This window comes from Dipodomys merriami, unplaced genomic scaffold, assembly GCF_024711535.1.
Source record: "Dipodomys merriami isolate MVZ:Mamm:240054 unplaced genomic scaffold, mDipMer1.0.p SCAF_52, whole genome shotgun sequence".
Taxonomy (NCBI): domain Eukaryota; kingdom Metazoa; phylum Chordata; class Mammalia; order Rodentia; family Heteromyidae; genus Dipodomys; species Dipodomys merriami.
In genome coordinates this window covers 9933691-9956141 of record NW_027206091.1, presented here as the reverse complement: position 1 = coordinate 9956141, position 22451 = coordinate 9933691, and the positions used below count along the sequence as shown (strand labels likewise).

General features: G+C 55.3%; 2 protein-coding genes across 3 annotated transcripts; one reads left to right on the top strand and one right to left on the bottom strand.

Annotated features, from left to right (window-relative positions):
- Positions 1-610: 610 nt before the first annotated feature.
- LOC138811263 (phospholipase A2 inhibitor and Ly6/PLAUR domain-containing protein-like) lies at positions 611-4296 on the bottom strand. Its single transcript, XM_069998999.1, has 5 exons — positions 4122-4296; positions 3103-3219; positions 1431-1583; positions 982-1125; positions 611-845 (listed from the first exon to the last, which is right to left on the bottom strand). Exons 1-5 carry the CDS (start codon positions 4189-4191, stop codon positions 691-693), a joined length of 639 nt encoding a protein of 212 aa, XP_069855100.1. The 5' UTR covers positions 4192-4296; the 3' UTR covers positions 611-690.
- A 1187-nt stretch (positions 4297-5483) lies between these two features.
- LOC138811248 (DNA repair protein XRCC1-like) lies at positions 5484-20570 on the top strand. 2 transcript variants are annotated; one of them, XM_069998972.1, is made up of 17 exons: positions 5484-5641; positions 6062-6154; positions 11459-11569; positions 14629-14787; positions 15146-15220; positions 15317-15428; positions 15542-15663; positions 15744-15855; positions 15989-16247; positions 16481-16597; positions 18045-18138; positions 18232-18364; positions 18791-18842; positions 18912-19051; positions 19751-19841; positions 20198-20273; positions 20387-20570. In XM_069998972.1, exons 1-17 carry the CDS (start codon positions 5591-5593, stop codon positions 20498-20500), a joined length of 1911 nt encoding a protein of 636 aa, XP_069855073.1. In that variant the 5' UTR covers positions 5484-5590; the 3' UTR covers positions 20501-20570. The 2 variants fall into 2 exon arrangements, with proteins under 2 accessions (XP_069855073.1, XP_069855074.1); XM_069998973.1 differs by lacking the exon at positions 5484-5641 and adding an exon at positions 5814-5852.
- The last annotated feature ends 1881 nt before the right edge of the window (positions 20571-22451 follow it).

Below are 22451 nucleotides of genomic sequence, written 5' to 3'. Positions count from 1 at the left end.
TGTGGCATTAGCTGACTCACACAGCTTCATTGTTTTCAGCAACTGAGATTAGGGGCTTGTTATTGGAGCGTGATCTGGACTCTCCCAGTTGGTGCCAGGGTTTGGCATCTGCCAACTAATGGCCACTGGTAAGTGGTAGCTGTCAGGGTGATTACTGTTTACGCAAATGGTCTGCAGGATCATCACTCATAAAGGCTTTAAAATGCCCTCAGTGGAAACTGAGGCAAAAAATGAGAGGTGAGCCAGGACTCTGAAGCATAACAGTCTTGGAATCAAATGAAGTTCTGACCCTTCCTAGCACAAGCTGAGTATGGCAGTGCATGCCTGTAATTCCAGCCCCTGGGAGGCAGAAGCCAGAGTATTGCAAGTTTAAGGCTAGTTTAAGATCCATGGTGAGACCCTATCTGAACCACCCCCCCAAAAAAAAGTTCAGAATTGTGATGGTAAACTGAGGCAGAATATGGGAACTAGCCCAGGGGCATGGCAAAACCGTACCCCTTAAATAAAAGGCAGGGTCTCCCCTTATCTGAAGAGGGGATTGATTAGAGAGGGGGGTGGAGACCCACACTCTCTCCCACCCACCTCTTAGAGATGCATTACAGATGAGGACTTGTTCTGTGGTTCTGTTTTAATTTATAGGCATGGGGGGGGGCGGGTACTGGGGACACATGAGGACCTAAGGCCACACTCTCACTTGGCCCTGCCGGGAGGATGGGAGGCTGGCAGGCAGTCCGCCCGGCGGAGGAAGTAGAGGTAGGAAGGAGAGGGCACTTCCGCCCCCACCTTGGTGTGGCAGGCGCTCTGTGTGGCACAGCCTCGGGTGGCAAATTTGGCATTGATGATGCCTGGGGAGGGGAAGGGAGCACTGTGGTGAGTACCTTCCCTAATGATCCAGGAGTCCCCCACCCCCACCCCAGCCTGCTGCCCCCTTCACTGGACCAAATAAGTTCCATCCTCCAGATCTCTTAACCACGTCCTCACCAGCCTGGACGCTGCCCGCAAAGTAGATGCAGTGGGTTTCCTTGCCAACACAGCTGGCAACCTCGGTTTTCGGGCACGTCTCCTGGAAGGGCACGATGCAGGAGGGGCACGTCAGGCCGTTCTTCGTCCGGTTGTTCTGTGGAGCTTCAGATGAGAGAAGTGTAAGGTACCTGGGGGCTTTTGACACCTCTTACCCTCACCTTCCCCCAATCCCGAGGAACTCTGAGGTTGCTAATGGATACAGACTTTACTTGCTTTCCCTTGGCCTCCACTAGTGAGTCTCCTGCCTTAAGCCTCCCACCACGTACTGGGATGAAAGGTATGTGCTACCATGCTTGGCTTGGCCACTGAATCCTACAGGTGAGGAAATGGGGGCTGAGAAACCAGCAAGGTGCTTGCAAGATGTCATCTGTCCTGTGGGGGAGGGGGGATGTCACACTGGCACTCACGGACTACCGATCCACGGTTGCAGCCGTCGCTCTGGCAGCAGTGCGCGTTGGACACCATGTAGTCATCAGGACCCATGGTGGTGGACACGAAGCCTGAGTAGCAGTCGCTGAACTTCATGCAAGCCTTTAAGGTGTTTACCGACTTATGGCCCTCTGCAGGGTGGCGACAGGAACAGAGGGGTGGGTGGGTGGGTGGCATAAGCCAAGCCCTGCTTCCCATAGCCATAGCCCTTAATCTGCCTGGTTGCCTGCCTGGGGTGCTTCAGTTCAGTAGCTAGTAGACAGATGCCTCCATGACACAGTCGCTTCCACCCAGTCTATCCCACCCCTCCAGCCTTCTCCCAGTCCAGCCTGCCTGGAATTCTTTCCCAAGTTGCTATGGCCACCCCCATGCTTGTGTACAGTGGTCTCATCCAGCCCTCAGCACTTTGCTCCCTCCACCTCCAAAAGTCTCTGCCAGCAAACCCCAGGAGGCTATTTGTTTCCCAACCCCAACATTCTTAGATGCATCTATGCTCACCCTTGTGCTGTCCCTCTATGCTGTCACTAGATTTTGTGTGAGCGATTTCCTGATCCCAAAGGTGACTTTCCAGGCCTGTCATCCTAGCTACTCAGGAGGCTGAGATCTGAGGATTGTGGTTCAAAGTCAGCCTGGGCAGAAAAATCTGTGAGACTCTTCTCTCCAATTAACCACTAGAAAGCCAGAAGTGGAGCTGTGTCTCAAAATAGTTGAGTGCTAGCCTTGAGCAAAATAGAGCTCAGGGACAGTGCCCAGGCCCCAAGTTCAAGCCCCACGAGACACACAGACACAGACACACACACACACAGACACACACACACAGACACACACACACAGACACACACACACACACACACAATGATCCCACACCAGGCTGGGTGGTGTCTTTCAGGATCACATTCCCTGATCTATCCAGACTCTTGTTTTGGGGGGAGTTCCAGCCCTGGGGCTTGAACTTAGTGTCTGGGAACTATTCCTAAGCTTTTTTGCTCAAGGCTGGCACTTGACCACTTGAACCACAGCTCTCCTTCTGGCTTTTTGGTGGTTCCTTGGAAATGAGGGTCTCAAGGACTTTGCTACCCAGGATGGCTTTGATCAGTAAACCTCAGATTTCAGCCTCCTGAGTAACTAGGATGACAGGCGTGAGCCACCAGAGCCTGGCATTTTTGTTGTTCATTTTGTTTTGTTTTGGGGGCTTGAACTCAAGGCCTGGGCACTGTCTCTTGAGCCACAGTGCCACTTCAGGCTTTTTTCTATTTATGTGATATTAGGGACTAGAACCTGGGGCTTCATGCATGTTAGGCAAGCATTCTACCACTGAGCCACCTTCCCAGCCTTTTGTTATTGTTGTTTTTCCATGTCTGCATCCCCTTCTCCCCTTCTTCCTCTTTTGGAGGGTCTCATTCTCCATATTCCTGAAGACGAACGATTTTTATCGCCTTCACTCAATCTCTTTCCTCCATCTCCCAATAGTCATTTCTCCCTTGAACCTAAATCTTTCTTCCCAGGCTTCAACCATCCAGAGAACAGTGATGATGCTTGTTAATACCCCAGACAGGTGGTATCACCCTGGATCATCCAATCCCCTCCCAAGGCAGAAGCCATGCCCACCAGCCCAAGCCACACCCATCAGTAGAAGCCACGCCCTCCTACTTGTGCTGGACTCCCCCACAAGAATCATGCATGCGTCCTTGCCGGCCTCGCACGTCTTCATTTTCCCGCTGCATGTGTGTCCCGCACTCTTGCACACCTCGCAGCTTAGAGGGCTTCCTGCAGTGTAGAGGACTGTGGTCACCAGTGGTGTGGTCTTAGGTGATTAAGATTCTGAACTTCCAATGAGGGAGTGGAGATGATGATTTGGGGGTGCAGAAATGAAGGGGCCCTGAGCCTCTGGCTGCTTTGTCTTGGGTAGGGTCACTGACTTCTATGCGAGGGAACCATCCAGAGTCTGACAAGGAAGTGGGGCTAATGCCAGAAAGCGGCTTCTAGAGGGGCGGGAAGCGACTCCCCTGGAGTCTGCTTACTTAATTACAAGGCTGGGGCCTGGGGACGCCAGGGTCCTCTGAGCAAGCTCGGGGGCAGGGAGGGGTCCTGGCAAAGGTTTCCTTGGGCTTTTGTGAAACTTCAGGTCCAGCTGGTTCTTGGGTGTGGAACTCTCCTCCTCATATACAAAGGTTTTGTACACAGTAGGGGTTCAGGCAGGGGTATGTGAAGCTGGGGTCTAGAGAGGAAGGGGGAACTTGGGGCATGAACTCCTTGGTCCCGAGAGAGAAAATAAGGGTCCTAAACACCGGTCCTGAGGAACCTATGGGCTGGCCTGGACCCCTGTGTCTAGGTAGAAGATGAAGTTATAGGTCTGAACTCCAAATCTATACAGATAAAAAAAAAATCTCCCTTCCCTTCTTTTAAAATCAAGTGTTAAAAATTTCCCTTTCTAGTCATTTCTTAGAATCCAGATGTCTTATTTTGAGACCCTGCTTCAAAGGCAGAGGATTCAAGAGCCCATTAAACCCTCTTGGGACTTAGGCTTTCTTTCCTTACCCTTGGCCAGACTCCTTCATTAATCGAAATTCTGGGGAGACCTCCTCTCCCCACCCCCACCCCACCCTCTCTTGGTCAGTCAATCCTCTTTCTGCTGTCCCAGGAAGGAGCCCAGGTCCTTTGTCACTTACCAAGGCCCAAGAAGGTGCAGAGCAGTGTGAAGGCCAGCAGGAAGGTCCTCTGTCTCATGGATGGTCTCATGGTGTGTGTGTCTGCAGTCCTGGGTCCTCTGCCCTTATAGGAAGCTGAGGAGGGGCGGGTCTGGACCCACCTTCACCCTGGGGTGAGAAATGGCTGAGGTCAGAACCCAGGGCAGTCCTTCACAGCCTACAGGTTGGGGAGGCGAAACCATCATCCAAAAGGAACCTGAACATCTCAGAGCCAGCCCCTTTCTCCATGGAGTCTCGAGTGCCAACTCCAGCCCCTCCCTCTCCCACCAGGCCCCAGAAGGTCTTTTTCTCACCTTTCCACCACTCATTTTTTTTTCTCTAAGTCCAAGGTCGGAGGTAGGTCACTTGATTCCCTGTGGGTGTAGAGTGCCTGCGAAGGACTGGGATCCCCTTTCCGCTGTCTTCCCAAGGAGGCACCCAACGTGGGTGGAGTCGTACCTGGGAACACCCAGCCTGTCCAGGCTCGTCCTGCGGGGGCCGATCGCCTTTGTCTCCCTTTCCTTCTTCCTGTTGCCCGGCTTATACTTGCTCTTCTGTGTTTGGGCTGCCTCCAGCTCCGACCTCGCCTAGGTCTGGCACCCTTGGTTCTCTGAACAGAGGGGTGCTTGTCAGCGGCCAGAGGCGGGCGAGGGAGGAGATAAATGCCCGCAGGTCACATATTGGGAAACCGAGGCATTTGTGGAAGCATTCTAAACTGCTCTGTGTGTGTGAGTGAGTGAGTGTGCGGTTTGGGAACATGTTCTGCGTTTAATTTAGGACCTCCCCTCCTCCCCTTACTCTCTCTTGGCCTCAGGCAGAAAGCTAAAAGAGATCTGAGTGTGTGTGTGCGTGTGTGTGCGTGTGTGTGTGTGTGTGCGTGCGTGCGTGTGTGTGTGTGTGTGTGTGTGTGTGTGTGTGTGTGTGTGTGTCGACACGAACAGGTGCAGGAGATCCGGTTGCAAATCAGTCTGGGCTCACCGCGAAGACGTCTCGGACGCCCGCAGCGTTCGCAGACTTCCGTTTGATTGGTGGCGATATCATCCAATGAGAACAGGGGATTTCTTCCAGGCACCAATCCCCGTGGACACTCCTGTTGCTACGCGCCCAGCAATCACGGCCTTGACGTCATCAGAAAACTCGTATAGAGACTGGTGGGATTCGGAGGAAGGCGGGGCCAAGGGAGAAGGTTGTTGCTAGGGAACGCAACGCGTCTGAGCGGAGAGACGTGACTGGGCATGCGCCGTGGTGACGTAAGCGCCGGCGCGCCGCTGTTTGAAAGGCCCATAGCCTCGCGCGCTTGCGCACTGAAGCCCGCGCGAGAGGCAACATTTCCCCCCCCCCCATTCCCCGCCTTCTCTGCTTCCCCCCTCCCCCCAAAAAAAGGAAAAACAGAGCAAAAAAAACAACGCCGACCCTTCTTCTGCCAGTCCCGGAGAATCCACGGTTTTGACATGCCGGAGATCCGTCTCCGCCACGTCGTGTCCTGCAGCAGCCAGGACTCGGTGAGGGACTGGCATGGTGGTGGCGGGCGTGGAGGGGTGCGGGGGGGGGGGGTGTTAGAAGATGGGAGGGAACTTACGAAAGGGGTTTTGTGAGAGCTTCTGAGGTGTAAAAGGGGAACTTGGTAAAGTCGAAGGGAGGGTGATGGGTGAGGAACTTTCAGAGGCCCTAAGTGAATTCTGGGAGCAACGTGGAGTTTGGGAACTTTGCGGGGTGGGGCGTCTGGAACTTTCAGAGAAAAAAAGGAGCAATAGGAGAACCAGGGAAAGGAACTTCAGGGGAAACCCGAGGCAGAGTGTTTGTTGGGGGTGTGGGGAGGGAGATCGCCGAGGCTGTGGTAGACTCAAAGGAATACTCTTGAGAATTTGGAGCCTAGGGGTCTCGTCTGTGCCCTAATTCTCGTTTCTTACTCCTGTCTACAGACCCACTGTGCAGAAAACCTGCTAAAAGCAGACACTTACCGGAAATGGCGGGCTGCCAAGGCAGGCGAAAAGACTATCTCCGTGGTCCTGCAGGTGATCCAGTCCTCCCACCTTCTTCCTCCCATATCCCCCTTCCTTCTGCTTCCTCTGCCTCCTCCCCCACCCCCACGCCTTCCTCCTCCTTCCATGCATAGGGCTTGAACATTCACAGGGGTAAGATTCCGCTCAGCCAACTGGCTTCAGGTCCAATTGCTTTTTTTTCTTCTGGGCCTCAGCTTCTTTCTCAAGAAAACGAGTGTGTATGCCTCAGGAAGGAGAAAAGAGACTCATGGATCAGGCCCAAGATGACCCTAGAAATCATCAGCCATGGGTGGGGTGCTTCTTCCTTCTGGACCTCAGTTTCCTCATCTGAAACAGAATGAGTCATGACCATGTACCTTCTAAAGTCAATAGGAGCCAGGCTGAAAGGTGTCCAGGAAGATCATTAAGCAAATTGAGTTATGTTCACAACACTGGGGATTGAACTCAGGGCCTAACTTGGGACTTACTACTGGAGCCACACTCCATGTCCTTTAGTTTGTTTCTTTTTCATATAGGTCTTCCAAATAAGGTAACTGGGACTACAGTTGTGTACCACCTGGCCTACACATCAGCTGCATCTTCGTCTTCTTCCTTCTTTCTTCTTTGTTTTGGCCAGTTCTGGGGACCTTGCACTCTTATTCAGCTTGCTTGCTTTGCTGGTGCTCTACCACTTGAGTCATACCTCCTTTTTTGTCAGTTGTGGGCTTTGAACTCAGGGCCTAGGTATTGTCCCTGAGTCTCTTTGTGCTCAAGGCTAGCTATCACTTGGGCCACAGTACCACTTCCAGTTTTTGAGTAGTTCATTGGAAATAAGTCTCATGGGGACTTTTTTCTCAGGCTAGCTTCAAACCATGATCCTGAGATCTCAGCCTCCTAAGTAACTAGGATTACATTTGTGAACCACTGGTGCCTGACTCATGCCTCCTTTTTACTGGTTAAAAATTCTGTTTCTGCCCAGGCTAGCTTCAAAACCTTGATTCTTAGATCTGATTAGATCTGAGCCTCCTAAGTAGGTAGGACTACGGGCATGAGCCACCAGCACCTGGCTTCACCTTTATTTATTTTTTTGTCAGTCATGGTCCTTGAACTCAGGGCCTGGGCACTGTCCTTGAGCTCTGTCACTCAAAGGTAGTGCTCTACCACTTTGAGCCACTTCTAGTTTTTGGGTGGTCAGTTGGAGGTAAGAGTCTGGAGGACTTTTCCTGCCCTGGCTGGCTTTGAACTGAGAGCCTCAGATCTGAGTCTCCTGAGTAGGTAGGATGACAGGCATGAGCCACCAGTGCCCGGCTTCCAGCTTTATTTTAAAATGGGGAAACAAGTCTAGGGAGGGGAAATGAGTGGCCAGTTCAAGCCATCATCTCTAGAATACTAGCTGGGTTCTGAGTGCTTTCTGCACACATTCTTCACTGAATCCACACCTCAGCCCTGTGGATTGGGGTGGGGGAGGCAAAGAAGAAAAGATGATTTGCCTTGAGATGGCTCTACACTTCCAAAGAGGCTTTGCTGACAGGTCCAAGGAGCTGATAGGAGAAAGAGGGCTGAATGCCTTTTAAGTATCTATTTGTGGCCTGTGTGTTTTACCTGTATGTGACCATTAACAGACTACAGTGCTTCAGCTTGAGTTCATTGGTACTTTAAACTACATTTTTTTTTTTCATCATTCTTCTTTGACTTTACATACTGGCTTGAGCCACCAAGCCACACACCCAGCCCACAGGCCATCCATCCTTCTCTCTGTCAGCTACATTCCTTAGTCTTGAATGGAGGAGTGTTGGTGTGGGGGGAAGGTGTACATGATTGTGTCTGATCCTGAATGTGTTCTTGTTGATAGAGGTGAGGCTCAGGTGGTAGTATACCAGCCTTGAGTGAAAAAGGCAACAGAGGGTTAGAGGCCCTGGGTTCTAGCAGGAAAAGAAAAAATAACAACAGCTGGCAGTCTTCATACCTCTTATGATTCGATTCATTGAATCCTCATAAAACCCTGTGACCCAGGCTCTGTTATTATCTGAATTTTACAGATGAGGAAACTGAGGCTCAGGCGAGTTATGCAACCTGCCTGAGAGCCAGTCTTTTAAGTGTAAACAGATCCGAGTTGCCGATAATTTCATTTTGGGACCTGGATTCAAAATCCACATCTCCCATCTTCCTCCCTCTGTGGCCTCAGGCGTTTCTCTCTCTCTCTCTCTCTCTCTCTCTCTCTCTCTCTCTCTCTCTCTCTCTCTCTCTCTCTCTCTGCCTGTTCATTGAGAGTAATGACATCCAAGCCCAGAGCTGTTGTGGGAATTTGGTGACATGATGTCTGAAGAAGGGATCTGTCAGCACGTGGGTGTTTATACAAAGGGAGGGACTTATGATTTTACTGTGGGGCTGTCAGTGTCAGGCTCTCTGATGATGGTGGTGATCCCAGGAGATACCATGTGATTCTGTTAACTCAGCCACAATGGGAGCAGAGAAGATGGGGGAAGAAGAGACAGGACATGGGGTGGGGGCTGCGGTAGGGAGGGGATGGGGGAAGAGAGGCAAAGCATCGCATTTTCGGGCCTGGGAGAAAGTGGGGGTATTGTAGCCATCACCAAAGTGAGAAACCCAGAACGAAAACAACTTGAAAAAGGGCTGCACTCTGGGATGTCCAGTTTTGGTTGTTCAGTTTTTGTTGGTCCATCATGAGGCTTGAACACAGGGCATGGGTGCTGTGCCTGAGCTCTTCTGCTCAAGGCTAGTGCTCTACTACTTTGAGCCACAGCTCAACCTCCAGTCTTCTGGTGGTTTATTGGAGATAAGAGTCTCATGGACTTTCCTGCCCAGGCTGGCTTTGAACTGCAATCCTCAGATCTCAGCCTCCTGAGTAGCCAGAATGACAGGTGCGAGCCACTGGCGCCTGGCTTAGGTTGTCCAGCTTTGATGGGCCTCTAGGACTTTGAAGAAGTGACATCCAGGAGGCCGAGGTGGAAGTTTGCATCAGGGAAGCTGATAGACATCCAGGAGTGGACGGGTTCATTTGTTCATTCAGCCTCTCATTCATTCCATGAGTGTTTATGAATGCTTTGTGTAGACCAGGCTGTCTGCCTTAGCTTCCAGGCTGAAGAAGTGGGCGCCATGAAGCAAATGTATTCAGCCCTATGGACCTTTCTGTCAGTGGGGAAAGACCACAAACAACTCAGCACATGGACTGTCAAATTGGAAGTGAAGGTGTGGCTCAAGTGGTAGAGTGCCACCCTTAAGCGAAGAAGCCAAGTAAGCATGAGGCCCTGAATTAGAACCTTAGTATTGATGTAGGTGTGCAAACACACACACACACACACACATACAAATAGAAGTTTATCAGATCATAGTCACTGGAGAGGGACTTCAACAATTAAGGGGATTGGAGGTCTCTGGCTGGGGAGGACAGGAACCAGGGCTTATTTTGTTTTTTGTTCCGTTTTTATGGGGAAGGCTCAGAGGGTTTCCCTGAGCAGAAATGCTTAAAGAAAGCAAGCTGTCCTTCTATGCTGACAGGAGACAGAGATGGCAGAGCAGGCGGTGCCCTGCACTTTGGAGCCCCAGCAGGGAGTAGGGATAGGGGCTGAGCTAATGGGGTGCAGGCGGAAGCTGTCCAAGATACTCGAAGACTGAAAAACCTTGTCAGGACTCGTCCTTCTCCTCCACTCGATACGGGCACCGGAGGCTGAGCAGAGAGAGACAGTCTGATTTGATGGTTATAGGAGCCTGCGGGGTCTGAGTTGGGAATAAAATTCAGGGTGGGGTGCAATAGCAGAAGGCAGCCCCCCCTTCCCACCCACACACATAGGAGACATTTGGAAAATGCCAGGAGTCCCCTAGGCCAGGGGGCTTGGAACTCTGAGGAGCTAAGTTGTGTTCTTTACAAGCTATGCGAGGGGAGAGATCTGGGCCACCTGCTGGCCAGTTGGCTTCTCTGGGCTTCCCTGCTGCGCGTGCATTCTCCAATCTGTTCGTGTTACACAACCACCTGGGCCTCGCCCCTGGGGTGCGGCCCTCTGCCCTGCTCGTGATGGCCCCACACAACATTTATTTTGTTTGCTGTGGCCACAGGAGGCCTTGTGATAAACCCGTCACCTGCTCCCAGACAGGGCGTTCAGCCTGGGTGCCAGCCATGCCTGGCCTGGAAGGGATGGCCGGGTGGGTCCCTTGGGAGCCCTGCCACGTGTGTCACCATGGCAGCCATCTTGAGCCAGGTCCAGCAGCTCCATGGCACATGACTTGCTTTCGGGGACCTGCTGGCTTTGCAATCACTCCATTTGCCACAGTGAAGTTGGTGACACGCATGTTGCTAAGCACGCATGTGAGGGTTGGACCCCAGACTGGAGCCAGGCACCGCCACAGCCAGATCCGTTAGCAGACCTGCTAGGCCTGGCTCCCTTACACGCCTGCTGTCACTGACCCTGCCCTGCTTCTTGTCAGCACACATTTCCTTTGGTCTCATTTGAATTTTCTGCCAGTAGAGTCACAGTATTTCCTGTTTCATATCTGCTTTTGTTTTGTTTCATTTTTGTGCTGGTTCTGGGGCTTGAACTCAGGGCCTGGGCACTGTCCCTGAGCTTTCTTTGCTCAAGGCTAGCATTCTACCACTTGAACCACAGTGCCACTTCCGGCTTTTTTGGTGTTTAGTTACAGATAAGGGTCTCACAAACTTTCCTGCCTGGGCTGGCTCTGAACCTCGAGCCTCCAATCTCAACCTCCTGAGTAGCTAGGAATGGCAGGCGTGAACCACTGGCCACCAGCTTCATGTCTATTTTTGGGTTTCACCGTGTATCGTACTCTGTGGCGTGGCAATTTCCTCTGTAGTCTTTACTGTTCAAAAAAGAAAACCTGGAAGCTGGGTATGATACAGCATGCCTGGGATCCCTATACGAAGGAGGCTGAGGCAGGAGGATCCAGAGTTCGAGGCCAGCCTGGGCTACATAGAGAGGCTTGTCTCCATTTAAAAAAAAAAAAAAATGAAGTCTCTCTACCTCCATCTCTGCGTGCTCCTTCTCCTCAGCCCTGCTACTCTGTTCCTTGTTCCTGAGGTGTTCCTTCTTATGGAAGAGAGGTGAGGCTTCAAGGGCCGGCAAGGCCTGCAACTAGAGGTCTCTGCCCTAGGAATCAGTGAACACAACCAGGCGCACCCTGCCCCGCTGTCCATCCCGTGTACCTGCCCCTCCATCAGGGAGCTTCCAGGGGGAGAGTGACACCACCCAGCCATGGTCCCCAGTGACCCTGGGGTGACACTGCACAGACCTGGTGGGCCGGGAGGGGGTCCTCCTTTGAGCCGGCACACAGCGGGCTCTCACCATGGCTCTTCTCCACCCGCAGTTGGAGAAGGAGGAGCAGATCCACAGCCTGGACATTGGCAATGACGGCTCGGCCTTCGTGGAGGTGCTGGTGGGCAGCTCAGCAGCCGGGACCAGCGAGCAAGACTATGAGGTGAGCAGGTGTCCTGGCTGGCCTCAAACTGTGAACATCCTGTCTTTGCCTCCCAAGGGCCAGGATTATAGGTGTGCATCACCACACCCAGTTGGATTCTTCATTGTTTGGGATGCCTCTGTTAGCCATTTTATTTGTGACAAATATTTACAAGAAGGAATGTCTGCTACCTGTTACTTTGTTGTGAATATTTTAAAAAGTAGCTCAGTAGCCAGGTGCAAGTGGCTCATGCCTGTCATCCTAGCTACTCAGGTGGCTGAGATCTGAGGATCGAGGTTCAAAACCAGCCGGGGCAGGAAAGTCCATGAGACTCTTACCTCCAATGAACCACCAGAAAACCAGAAGTGGCTCTGTGGCTCAAGTGGTAGAGTGCTCGCCTTGAGCTGAAGAGCTTAGGGACAGCGCCCAGACCCAGAGTTCAAGCCCCATGTCCAACCAAAAAAAAAAAAGGCATAATGTGGTTGTTGGGAGGAGGGTACTGGGTTTAAACTATGGTGCTAGGCAGGTCCTCTTACCATTGAATCTTGTCTGCAGCCCAGCACAGTCCTTCTTTAACTTCTTTTTCCTTTTTCTTTTCCTTTGTGCCAGAACTGGGGCTTGAACTCAGGGCCAGGGTGCTGTCCGTTTGCTTTTTTCCACTTAAGACTGGCACTCTGCCACTTGAGCCATAGCTCTACTTCCAGAGTTTTTGGAGATAGTTCTTGTGGATTTTCCTGCTCAGGCTTACTTCAAACTACAATCCTCAGGTCTCAACCTCCTGAGTAGCTAGGATTACAAGCACGAGTCACTGTCGCCTGGCTCTTTAACTTTTTTTTTTTTTTGTCGGTTGTGGGGCTTGAACTCTGGGCCGGGGCGCTGACCCTCAGCTCTTTAGCTCAAGGCTAGCGCTCTACCTCTTGAGCGACCGTACCACTTCTGGTTTTCTGGAGATAAGAGTCTCACGGTCTTTCCTGCCTGGGCTGGCTTTGAACCGGGATCCTCAGATCTCAGCCTCCTGAGTAGCTTGGATTACAAACATGAGCCACCAGTACCTGGCTCCTCCTTTTCCTCTTCTTCCTCCTCTTCCTTCTCCTCCACCACTACCACCATCATCATCACCACCTCTTCTTCTCTTTCTCCTTCTCCTTCATCTCTGATTTTCTGGCTGGCTCATTAACAAAATGTTGGCTGGATAAAAATAAAACTACTGTGACAAAGAGTTTAGGAGTCAAAGTGAACAAACCTGTTTCCTGCCAGATGTGTTTTCTTCTTGCAATAGTTTTTAATTGAAGTGTATTTTGGATTGTGTACATGCACAGTCAATGCCTGTAAAATCAAGTTCTGTACCATGGATCAGACAGGACAGGCTCACCCTGCACCAGCCCCCAGGGAGACAGACCACAGCTAGTTCTTTTAACAGAGAGAATTTAACACAGGGATTTAGAAATTAGGTGCTGTTGCATGGCTAAGGTCTGGTGAAGGGACAATATGGGAGCTCCCACCCCTGGGTAGAGGACCAAAGAGAGGCAGGACTGATTGAAACAGAGGACCAAGTGTGGGGGTCTGGTCACCAGAAGCCAGGATTCAGACTTTGAGGCGTTGCTTCCCCAGATGTTGCTGTACCCAAAAGAGAGTCTTGGCTCTGAAGGTGTGCTAAGCTGTAAACTGGGTTCACTCAGGGCCGTGGGAAGGGGCTGCCCCAGGGGGAAGCCCACCTGGGGTTTAGCTGGGAGTCATCTAGCCTGCTAGCCACCCCCACAAAGCCGGCCTCCTCTCACCAGCCCCCCTTACTGGCAGGACCTGGCAAGCCCGCCTCTCGCCAGCTCCGCCTACTGGCAGTGCTTGCAGTGCACAGCTGGCCTGCAGCAATGTGAGTTTTCTTTTTTTTCCCCAGGCAAAGCTCACATCCCAGAGCCAATTGGGTCTGAACAGAGAAACACTCCCCTAATAGTTGACACTGCTCCCCTGCCTCTCCTGCCTCTTTGGAGGATGCATCCTCATTTCTGTCTGCCTATGCTCCTCCTGGCCTTCCTGCCAGCTCCGTGTTCCACTTCCAAAAGATGCTTAAATACTGTACCAGTCTCTGACCATTCTCCACAGGAGAGTTCCCTGGCCCATGAGGCCCTCACGTCACCTGATCTTGAAGACTCCCTGGAAGAGTATAGAGAAGGGCCATTCAGATCTGTGGGTTAGGACCACCCACCTAGACTGCAGGATGACCCAGAAATCCCACCCCTGGTGGGTGAGATCAGGGCAGGAAGGAAGTCAGTATGCCACAGAGATGGCCGCACCCCTGTGTCTATTACAGTAACAAAAGCTACAGAAACAACGGAGGGTCCACCGGCAGAGGGTGGAATCTGGAATGGAGAGGAACAGCTAGTGGGGGTGTCACGAGGGGGAAAGTACTGTCTAGTGTCCCTGAATGCAGGAGGGCAACAGGCCAGCAGCCATTCATTGTAAATCTCAACATAGCTGGTAGAAGGCTGGGATGTGGTCCACGGGGCAGAGTTCTTGGCTCTGAGTTCAAACCTCAGAACTGTCAGAAAAAAAGAAATAATCAAAGCTAGTGCTGGTGGCTCATGCCTGTCATCCTAGCTACTCAGGAGGTTAAGATCTGAGAATTGCATTCAAAGCCAGCCCAGGTAGGAAAGTCCGTGAGACTCTTATCTCCAATAAACCACTAGAAAACTGGAAGTGGTGCTGTGGCTCAAGTGGTAGAGCGCTCTCCTTGAGCTGAAGAGCTGAGGGACAGCACCCAGGCCCAGAGTTCAAGCCCCATGACTGACCAAAAAAATAAAATAAAAAAATCAAGTAGCTAACAGAGGCTTTGATATTCCCAGTAAAGGAACAGTGACACCTGAGTGGAGTATTGAAATGTCACACAACACCCTGTTAAGATGTCTGCGTATATTTAAAGTCCCTTGGAGGCTGACCCATTGGAGGTCCAGAAATGTGGGCACTGAAGCTGGTGACCTCCCTCTCCTCTGCCCGGGCTGCCTCGGCCTGCACCCCCTCGCCCAGTCCCTGGGTGGTATCATTGGAACCATCCTGATTCTCATCCCACGTGTCCTTCCACCCAGGTTCTCCTGGTCACCTCGTCCTTCATGTCCCCTTCCGAGAGTCGCAGTGGCTCCAACCTCAACCGCGTCCGCATATTTGGGTCTGACAAGTTGGTCCGGGCCGCTGCAGAGAAGCGCTGGGACCGTGTGAAGATTGTGTGCAGCCAGCCTTACAGCAAGGTGCCCAGGGAGCGGCCGGGGCCTAGGGCCTGGGGCGGGAGGAGCCAGGGCCGAGGCTGAGTTCCCCAGGGCTGGGTGCAGTGAGCTGCTAGGGCCCTTTGGGAACATCCTAGGCTCCCCGCAACATCTGCCCCTGCCTCCAGCGGCAGAGGGACACGCCCGTGGAGGTTTGTGTTCTGGAAGTGGCCCAGGCCAGAAAGTGGATTGGGTGGGCCAGCCAGCCAAGTTCAGTGTATCATCCTCATCATCAGCCTCATTGTCAGCCTCGTCAGGCCTCCTGTCTGCTCCAAGTGAAGGGGTCTTGGGGGCCCGGCCCTGTCCAGGCCTGACACCCCGGCTCCCACCCCTGCTTCCCCAGGACTCCCCCTACGGCCTTAGTTTTATACGGCTTCACAGCCCCCCAGACAAAGAGGAGACCGAGGCCCCTGCCCAGGTAAGCTTCCCCCCTCTCCCCCCAGAGCCGCTCTCCCTAGCTCCCCACGCCACCTGCCTGCAGCCTTCCCACCCCACTGACCTTGCGGGAACTTAGAAGGGGACCGTGACCAAGCTTGGCCAGTTCAGAGTGAAGGAGGAGGACGAGAGCGCCAGCTCCCTGCGGCCCGGCTCCCTCTTCTTTAGCCGCATCAGCAAGGCGTCCCCAGGTACGTGTGAAAACCACAGCGCCAGACCCCCGGTCGCTGCCCGGTGCTGTGGGGGCGATGCCAGGTCCCCAGGCCGCGGGTCTTTCATCCTGGGTCCATTTCTCCCTCTGTAGCCACCTCCAGCGAGCCTGCCGGGCCCAGCTACGCTGCAGCCACACTGCAGGCCTCGAGCTCCGCCGCCGCCGCCGCCGCCTCCGCTTCTCCCACGTCCAAGGCTGCAGGCAGCGCCTCCAAGGTGAGATCAGGAGCCGAGGGGGGAGTCGGGGAGGAGAGACACCGGAGTCCTCAGCCTGTCCCCCACCCCGCCGCCCTCAGCCTCAGGAGCCCCCCAAAGGGAAGAGGAAGTTGGATTTGAACATAGAAGAAAGGAAGGCCCCTAGCAAGCCATCAGCCCAGCTTTTGTCACCCACCCTCAAGAAGCCCAAATGTGAGCACCTTGTTTGCCTCGGGGCTGGGCTCCGGGGTCCTACTGGGTCTGAGGGAGGAGGCTGGGGCCTGGACCGCTGGGTCTGAGGGAGGTCTGCTAACAAACTAACTGAATCTCCCCTTTGGCTCTGCAGTGCAAGCTCCCACCCGGGCCCCAACTGCAGGCCCCGTGTCCACCCCAGTGCCGGCCTCTGTACCAGAGAAGCCTCGGGGAGAAGGCTCTAAGCCCAAGGTCGCCCGGGCCGGCACGCAGGAGCTGGGGAAGGTGCTTCAGGGCGTGGTAGTGGTGCTGAGCGGCTTCCAGAACCCCTTCCGCTCCGAGCTGCGGGACAAGGCCCTGGAGCTGGGGGCCAAGTACCGGCCAGACTGGACCCCGGACAGCACCCACCTCATGTAGGCCTGTGCCCTCCCTGGAGCCTGTGTCCCCCTCCATCTCACCCTCCCCTCCCTGCCTCCCCCTTTACTTCTGTTCCTCTGTCCCTTGCAGTCCCTCTGCAGCCTCTGCCTGCTTTTTTCTCTGGTCTTGTTTGTTTTCTCTTATTCTCTCTTCCTCCCTCACCCTTCCCTCTTCCCCTGCGCCCCTCAGATCACAGCTAACTGACGTCCCCTCTTCTGTCCCCCACCAGCTGTGCCTTTGCCAACACCCCCAAGTACAGCCAGGTCCTGGGCCTGGGAGGCCGCATTGTGCGCAAAGAATGGGTGCTGGACTGTCACCGCATGCGCCGGAGGCTCCCCTCCCGAAGGTGAGCCCCGCCCTCCCTCACCCCTCATCCCAGGACTGCCCCCTCCCACTAGTCCTGAGCTCAGGGGGCCCAGAGTCTGCAGCTTCTATGACAGGGCAGGGCCTGGGACCTGGATGGGTCACAGGACATGGTGACCCGTCCTTGACACAGAAGGAAAAGGAGCTGCCGTGGGGACAGCCATGCAGGGGGTGAGGGGGCACAGACAGCTGTGCGGGGGGGGGGGGGGGGGGGAGGGGAGAGGCAGGCACGGGACAGTTCATTCAGTCCCAGGGCTCTGCATGGCGTCCTCCTGGAAGCTTCTGGCTTGGATGGGGAGCTGGGTATGGTGTAACGTGGGAGAGAGGGCTGGCGTGCGGAGGGGACATCCTGACCCCACCCTGGGGGCAGAGGGGCCACAGAAGACTTCTGAGTTGGGAGAGGCGGTGGGGTCTACCTGGCCTGTTAGTTGCTGCCCAGGGGTGGCTCACACCCATCATCCCAGCTACTCAGGAGGCTGAGATCTGAAGGCTGAGCTTCAAAACCAGCCTGGGCAGAAAACTCCATGAAATTCTTTTTTTTTTTTTGGGTCTGGTCATGGGGATTGAACTCTGGGCCTGGGCGCTGTCTTTCAGCTCAAGGCTAGCACTCTACCACTTGAGCCACAGCGCCACTTCCGGCTTTTTTCTTTTTGCTTATGTGGTGCTGAGGAATCGAACCCAGGGCCTCAGGCATGCAAGGCAAGCACTCTACCACTGAGCCACCTTCCCAGCCCTCCATGAAATTCTGATCTCCAGTAAACCAGAAAAAAAAAGCTGGAAGTAGCGCTATGGTTCAAGTGACCGAGCACCAGCCTTGAGTGAAAAAGCCAAGCAAGAGCACGAGGCCTTGAGTTCAAGCCCTGGTTCCAGCCTGCATACAGGTTCTGTTCTGCATCACCCTAAATGACCAGCCACTGCACCGACCTGCATTCAGATGCCATGTTTTTCACCCAGATACCTATAATTTACTTATTTTTTGGTCATGAGACTTGAACTCAGGGCCTGGGCACTGTCCCTGAGCTCCTTTGCTCAAGGCTAGTGCTCTACTACTTTGAGCCCCAGCTCTACATCTGCCTTTTTGATGGTTTATTGAAGATAAGAGTCTCACAGTCTTTCCTGCCCAAGCTGGCTTTGAACCGTGATCCTCAGATCTCAGCCTCCTGAATAGCTGGGATGACAGGCATGAATCACCAGCTAGCTCTCCTGATGTGTAGCTGACTTTGATTTTTCTTCCCTCTGAACTGGGATACTTCTTTCACAAAAGGAGGGGAGGAGAGAAGGTGCTCAGAGTTTGTGGGGTCCTTGGGGCAGGCAGGAGGGACACAGGAGTGCAGTTAAGTATTGTGGCTGCTGCTGCCCAGTGCCCTCTCACCTCTCCCTTGTGACCCGCTGATCTGCCTGTCTGACCCCCCCCCCCCATTCCTCCCTAGGTACCTCATGGCGGGGCCTGGCTCCAGCAGTGAGGACGAGGGGGGCTCCGACAGCGGCAGCAGTGGGGACGAAGCCCCCAAGCGTCCCCGAAAGGTCTGGAGCCTTGGCAGGAGGAAAGGGGGTGGGAGGGAGCACCAGGGAGGCTGTGGGCAGCCATCCCCATCCTTACCCCATCCCCCTTCTCAGCGTCCACAGACCAAAGCTAAGCCCCCCCAGGCGCCAGAACCCAGCTCACCCCCCAAGCCCCCAACCCCTGAAATGACCAAAGCAGCCTCTCCAGGACCCCAGGAAGATACAGATAGTGAGGAGCAGCCGGCAGGTGAGAGGCTAAGGGAGGGGCGGATCCCTGGCTCTGAGGGAGGGAGCTGGGGGTCTGAGGGAGGGGGCTGGGGTCTGAGGGAGGGGGCTGGGGTCTGAGGGAGGAGGGCTAGGATCTGAGGGAGGAGGGCTGGGGTCTGAGGAGGAGGGCTAGGGTCTGAGGGAGGAGGGCTGGGGTCTGAGGGAGGAGGGCTGGGGTCTGAGGGAGGAGGGCTAAGGCCTGGACTCCTGGGTCTGGGGGAGGAGGCTGGGTCTGAGGGACGAGTGGAGGGTCTGTAAGGTAAAGGTGGAAGGAGAGGGTCACTGGGTGGGGATCACTGGCCCTGGGGTTGGGGTGCTGGGTTGGTTGCCTCGTGCCGCTGCAGGAGTTAGGGGCGGCCAGTTTCCCAGAAGCGCAGGCTGTGTCTGACTGAGCTGCTCCTGGCAGGACAGGACACCGGGGCGGACGAGTCCGGGGACACGGAGGATGAGCTGCGGAGGTGAGCTCAGCTGGCTCGGGCGCGGGGCAAGGGGAGCGCGCGCCCCTCTGAAACCCTCCGCTCCCCCAGGGTGGCAGAGCAGAGGGAGCAGCGGCAGCCCCCAGCGTCCGGGGAGAACGGCGAGGACCCGTACGCGGGCTCCACGGACGAGAACACGGACCGTGAAGACGACAGGGAGTCCCCGGACCTGCCGGTTCCCGAGCTCCCAGGTGGGGCGGCCCTGCGGCCCTCACGCAGCATCGCAGCGGTGCCGTGCCCCCCGCAGCCTGGCATGGTGCCGTGCTGCCCGCTGCCTGCCGGCTGTGCCCACCCTCTCCTGGGCTGGCCCTCCCCTTCAGCTTCCTCTGGGGTGCGATCCCACGTGGGTCCCCCTGGGCCCCCAGTGCCAGCGGCTCTGCCCTCTTGGCCCCACCCTCCCCGGGCCTGTGCCAAGGGCACTGCAGTTCCTTGGGACCTTAGCGGTGGCGCCGCGTGCTTCCATTGTCTTCATCACCAGGCACACACGCGTGCTAGGAGGTGGGGGGCGGGGCCTGCAGAGCCTCTTGGGGTGATGATGGAGGGAAGAGGAGGGAGTCAGGGCCCCGCTGGAGGTGAGATTTGGGCTGCTGGAATAGCTGCCGGCCACACTGCTCACAGGGCAGCACACAGCCTGCAGCACCCCACAGTGGCAGCTGCAAGTGGCTGAGCCCAGGGGACGCGGGGACGAAGCCACCCCGAGGAAGGGCCCGGCCCACATGGGGCTCTGGGGCTGCCAGCCTGCACCGCGCCACCAAAACCAACCTGACACGGTGACCTAGCGTTGCAGCAGGCACAGACACAGAAAGGCCTTCTGGAAGGTTCTGAGGGGCCATCGCATGCCATGAGTGCCCACTCCACGTGACTCAGTCCTCCTCCTCCTCCCTCGACAGACTTCTTCCAGGGCAAGCACTTCTTCCTGTACGGCGAGTTCCCCGGGGATGAGCGCCGGAGGCTCGTCCGCTACGTCACAGCCTTCAACGGGTCAGTCCCGGGGACATGAGGGAGCATCGGGGTTGCGGGGAGGATGGAGAAAGGGCCAGCCAGACTGGGGCCGGAGCGGGGGACAGCCACGCTCACCATGCAGGGCAGCCCTACATGCCCCGCTCCCCCTCAGGCTGCCCCCCTTCCAAGTGGTCCCCTCCACCCGTCTCTAGAATGTGGCACAACATTGGGCCGCTACCACTGAGGCAGGGCAAGGCCAGCACATAGGAGACGGAGGCCCACAGGCAGCTCCAAGGGGACAGAGCCTGGGCCTGGGGGAGGCTGGAGTCTTTGAGAATGACGTGGAGTATGATGTCCCTCATGTGCCCTCTGCCCCTTTTCTCCTTTCCCACCAGGGAGCTCGAGGACTATATGAGCGACCGAGTCCAGTTTGTGATCACAGCCCAGGACTGGCATCCCAGCTTCGAGGAGGTGAGCCTCCAAAGGGCAGAGACAAAGGAACCCCTCGCCCAAACTCGCCCTGCCATCCCCTGCAACCCCTTAGTTACACATTCCTCTGTGTACGCTCCTCCCCGCCCCCCCAGGCCCTGATGGAAAACCCTTCCTTGGCGTTCGTCCGTCCCCGATGGATCTACTCCTGCAATGAGAAGCAGAGGTTACTTCCTCACCAGCTGTACGGGGTGGTGCCCCAGGCCTGAGGTGCCCTGCCTGCATGTGTTACATACATGTGCGTGTGTGCACACAGGTGCTTAATAAAGAAGACTTGGTTGGGAGAAGCTGCCCCATCTCAATATCACCCCGGGCTCCAAGGGACTTCCACCCCTCCACCAGCCAAGAGGCAGTGGCAGGTCCTCGTGTGGGGCTGCCCCCAGGGCTGTGAACTCCAGACCTAGGAGTTTGGACTCCATAGTGGGAGTGGGGGAGCAGCAGGGGGTTCAGGCATGGACGGCATCAGAGTCTGAGATCCACTGGGCAACACTACAGCCTTGAGATTCTTGCATCTGAGGACCGGCGCCAGCCAGTCCAGCTCCTGAACTTGCCGTCAAAGGACTTGGCTTCCCTGCCCCCCATACACACTCCGAGGTCCTGGGTTTTGAACTCGGGGCCTGGGCACTGCCCCTGAGCTCTTTCGCTCAAGGCTGGCACTCTACCACTTTGAGCCACAGCATCATTTCCAGTTTTCTGGGGGTTCCTTGGAGATAAGAGTCACAGGGACGCCGGGCGCTGGTGGCTCACGCCTGTAATCCTAGCTACTCAGGAGGCTGAGATCTGAGGATCACGGTTCAAAGCCAGCCCGGGCAGGAGAGACCGTGAGACTCCTATCTCCAATAAACCACCAGAAAACCGGAAATGGCGCTGTAGCTCAAGTGGTAGAGCGCTCGCCTTGAGCTGAAGAGCTGAGGGACAGCGCCCAGGCCCAGAGTTCAAGCCCCACGACCGACAAAAAAAAAAAAAAAAAAAAAAAAAGAGTCACAGGGACTTTTCAGCCTGGGCTGGCTTTGAACCATGATCCTCAGATCTCAGCCTCCTGAGTAGCTAGGATTACAGGCGTGAGCCACTTGTAAGGGACATGGCTTGTGACTTGATTTTGGCCACCACCTGCTTGTGCCCACTGTCCTACCTGGACCACGTCTATCTGCACCACTGTGTCCCATGCAGCCATCCTCTGCCAGCTCATCCCCACTAGAGAGTGGGGGAAGGAAGGTGCCAGCCCCTCCCTATACTCCTCTACCACACCCCGGCTCACAGATGGGCTGTGTGTGCAGAGGAGCGCCAAGGCCACCCCAAGACCCCCAAACTGCGGAGCAGGTCTGGGTCTGGGTTTTTAGATGGACTCTGTGTCCGCCCTTCCCCGCCCCCCCAGTGGGGGTCAGGACTCTCCACGTCACTGTAGCACTGGCTGTGTTCCGGCTAGGTACCCCTGTTGATGGGCACAGGACTCCTGACAGTTCTTGGCCACACCATCCACCAGACAGTGAGCAACCTCACCAGCATGCGCTTATAGAAAGAAGCCAGTGCGTGTGCTTTAAATGTCTCAACTCCAGTCACAGGGAACCAAGATGGAGATGCCAAGTTAAATGTATGCCCACCTTCCTCACCAGCCCTGAATACTGCCAGCCCTTCCACCTTGGCCAGGTAAAGCGGTGAGGAGAAGCAGAGCTCAGGACCATGTGGCCACAGTTCCTGGGCTGTTGGTTTACCCAGCATTAGCTCTGCCCCTCGGGATGAGCACAGTTCTTCAGCCTTGAGGCCAGCCCTGTATGAAAGCCAGTGTCTGCCCTGCAGAGAGAGGCCAATGCCCACAGGCAGGTTTAGAAAGCCCACTGCTTTATTGATGGGAGCTGGCAGGGTGTGTGCCTCCCTGGTGCTCACTCCCTGTACCCCGGTGAACTCACGGGAGACGTCTCTGGCCACAGGTTTGTGCTGGCCACTGTCCTAGCTGCCTGGCGGGGTGGAAGGGTCATGGAACAGGCAGTGGGCAGCCAGCTTGACGGGTAGGAGAAGGCCTCACAGGGCAACAGTGTGAGCCCTGGAGCAGGGGGAACCAGCAAGTCCTGGGGGGCATCCCCCTTAAACAAGGGGGACCCGGGAGCTGGCGCTGCAGCCAATGACGGGCTGGGCTTCTCTACCAGGGCCTGCTGGGGACCT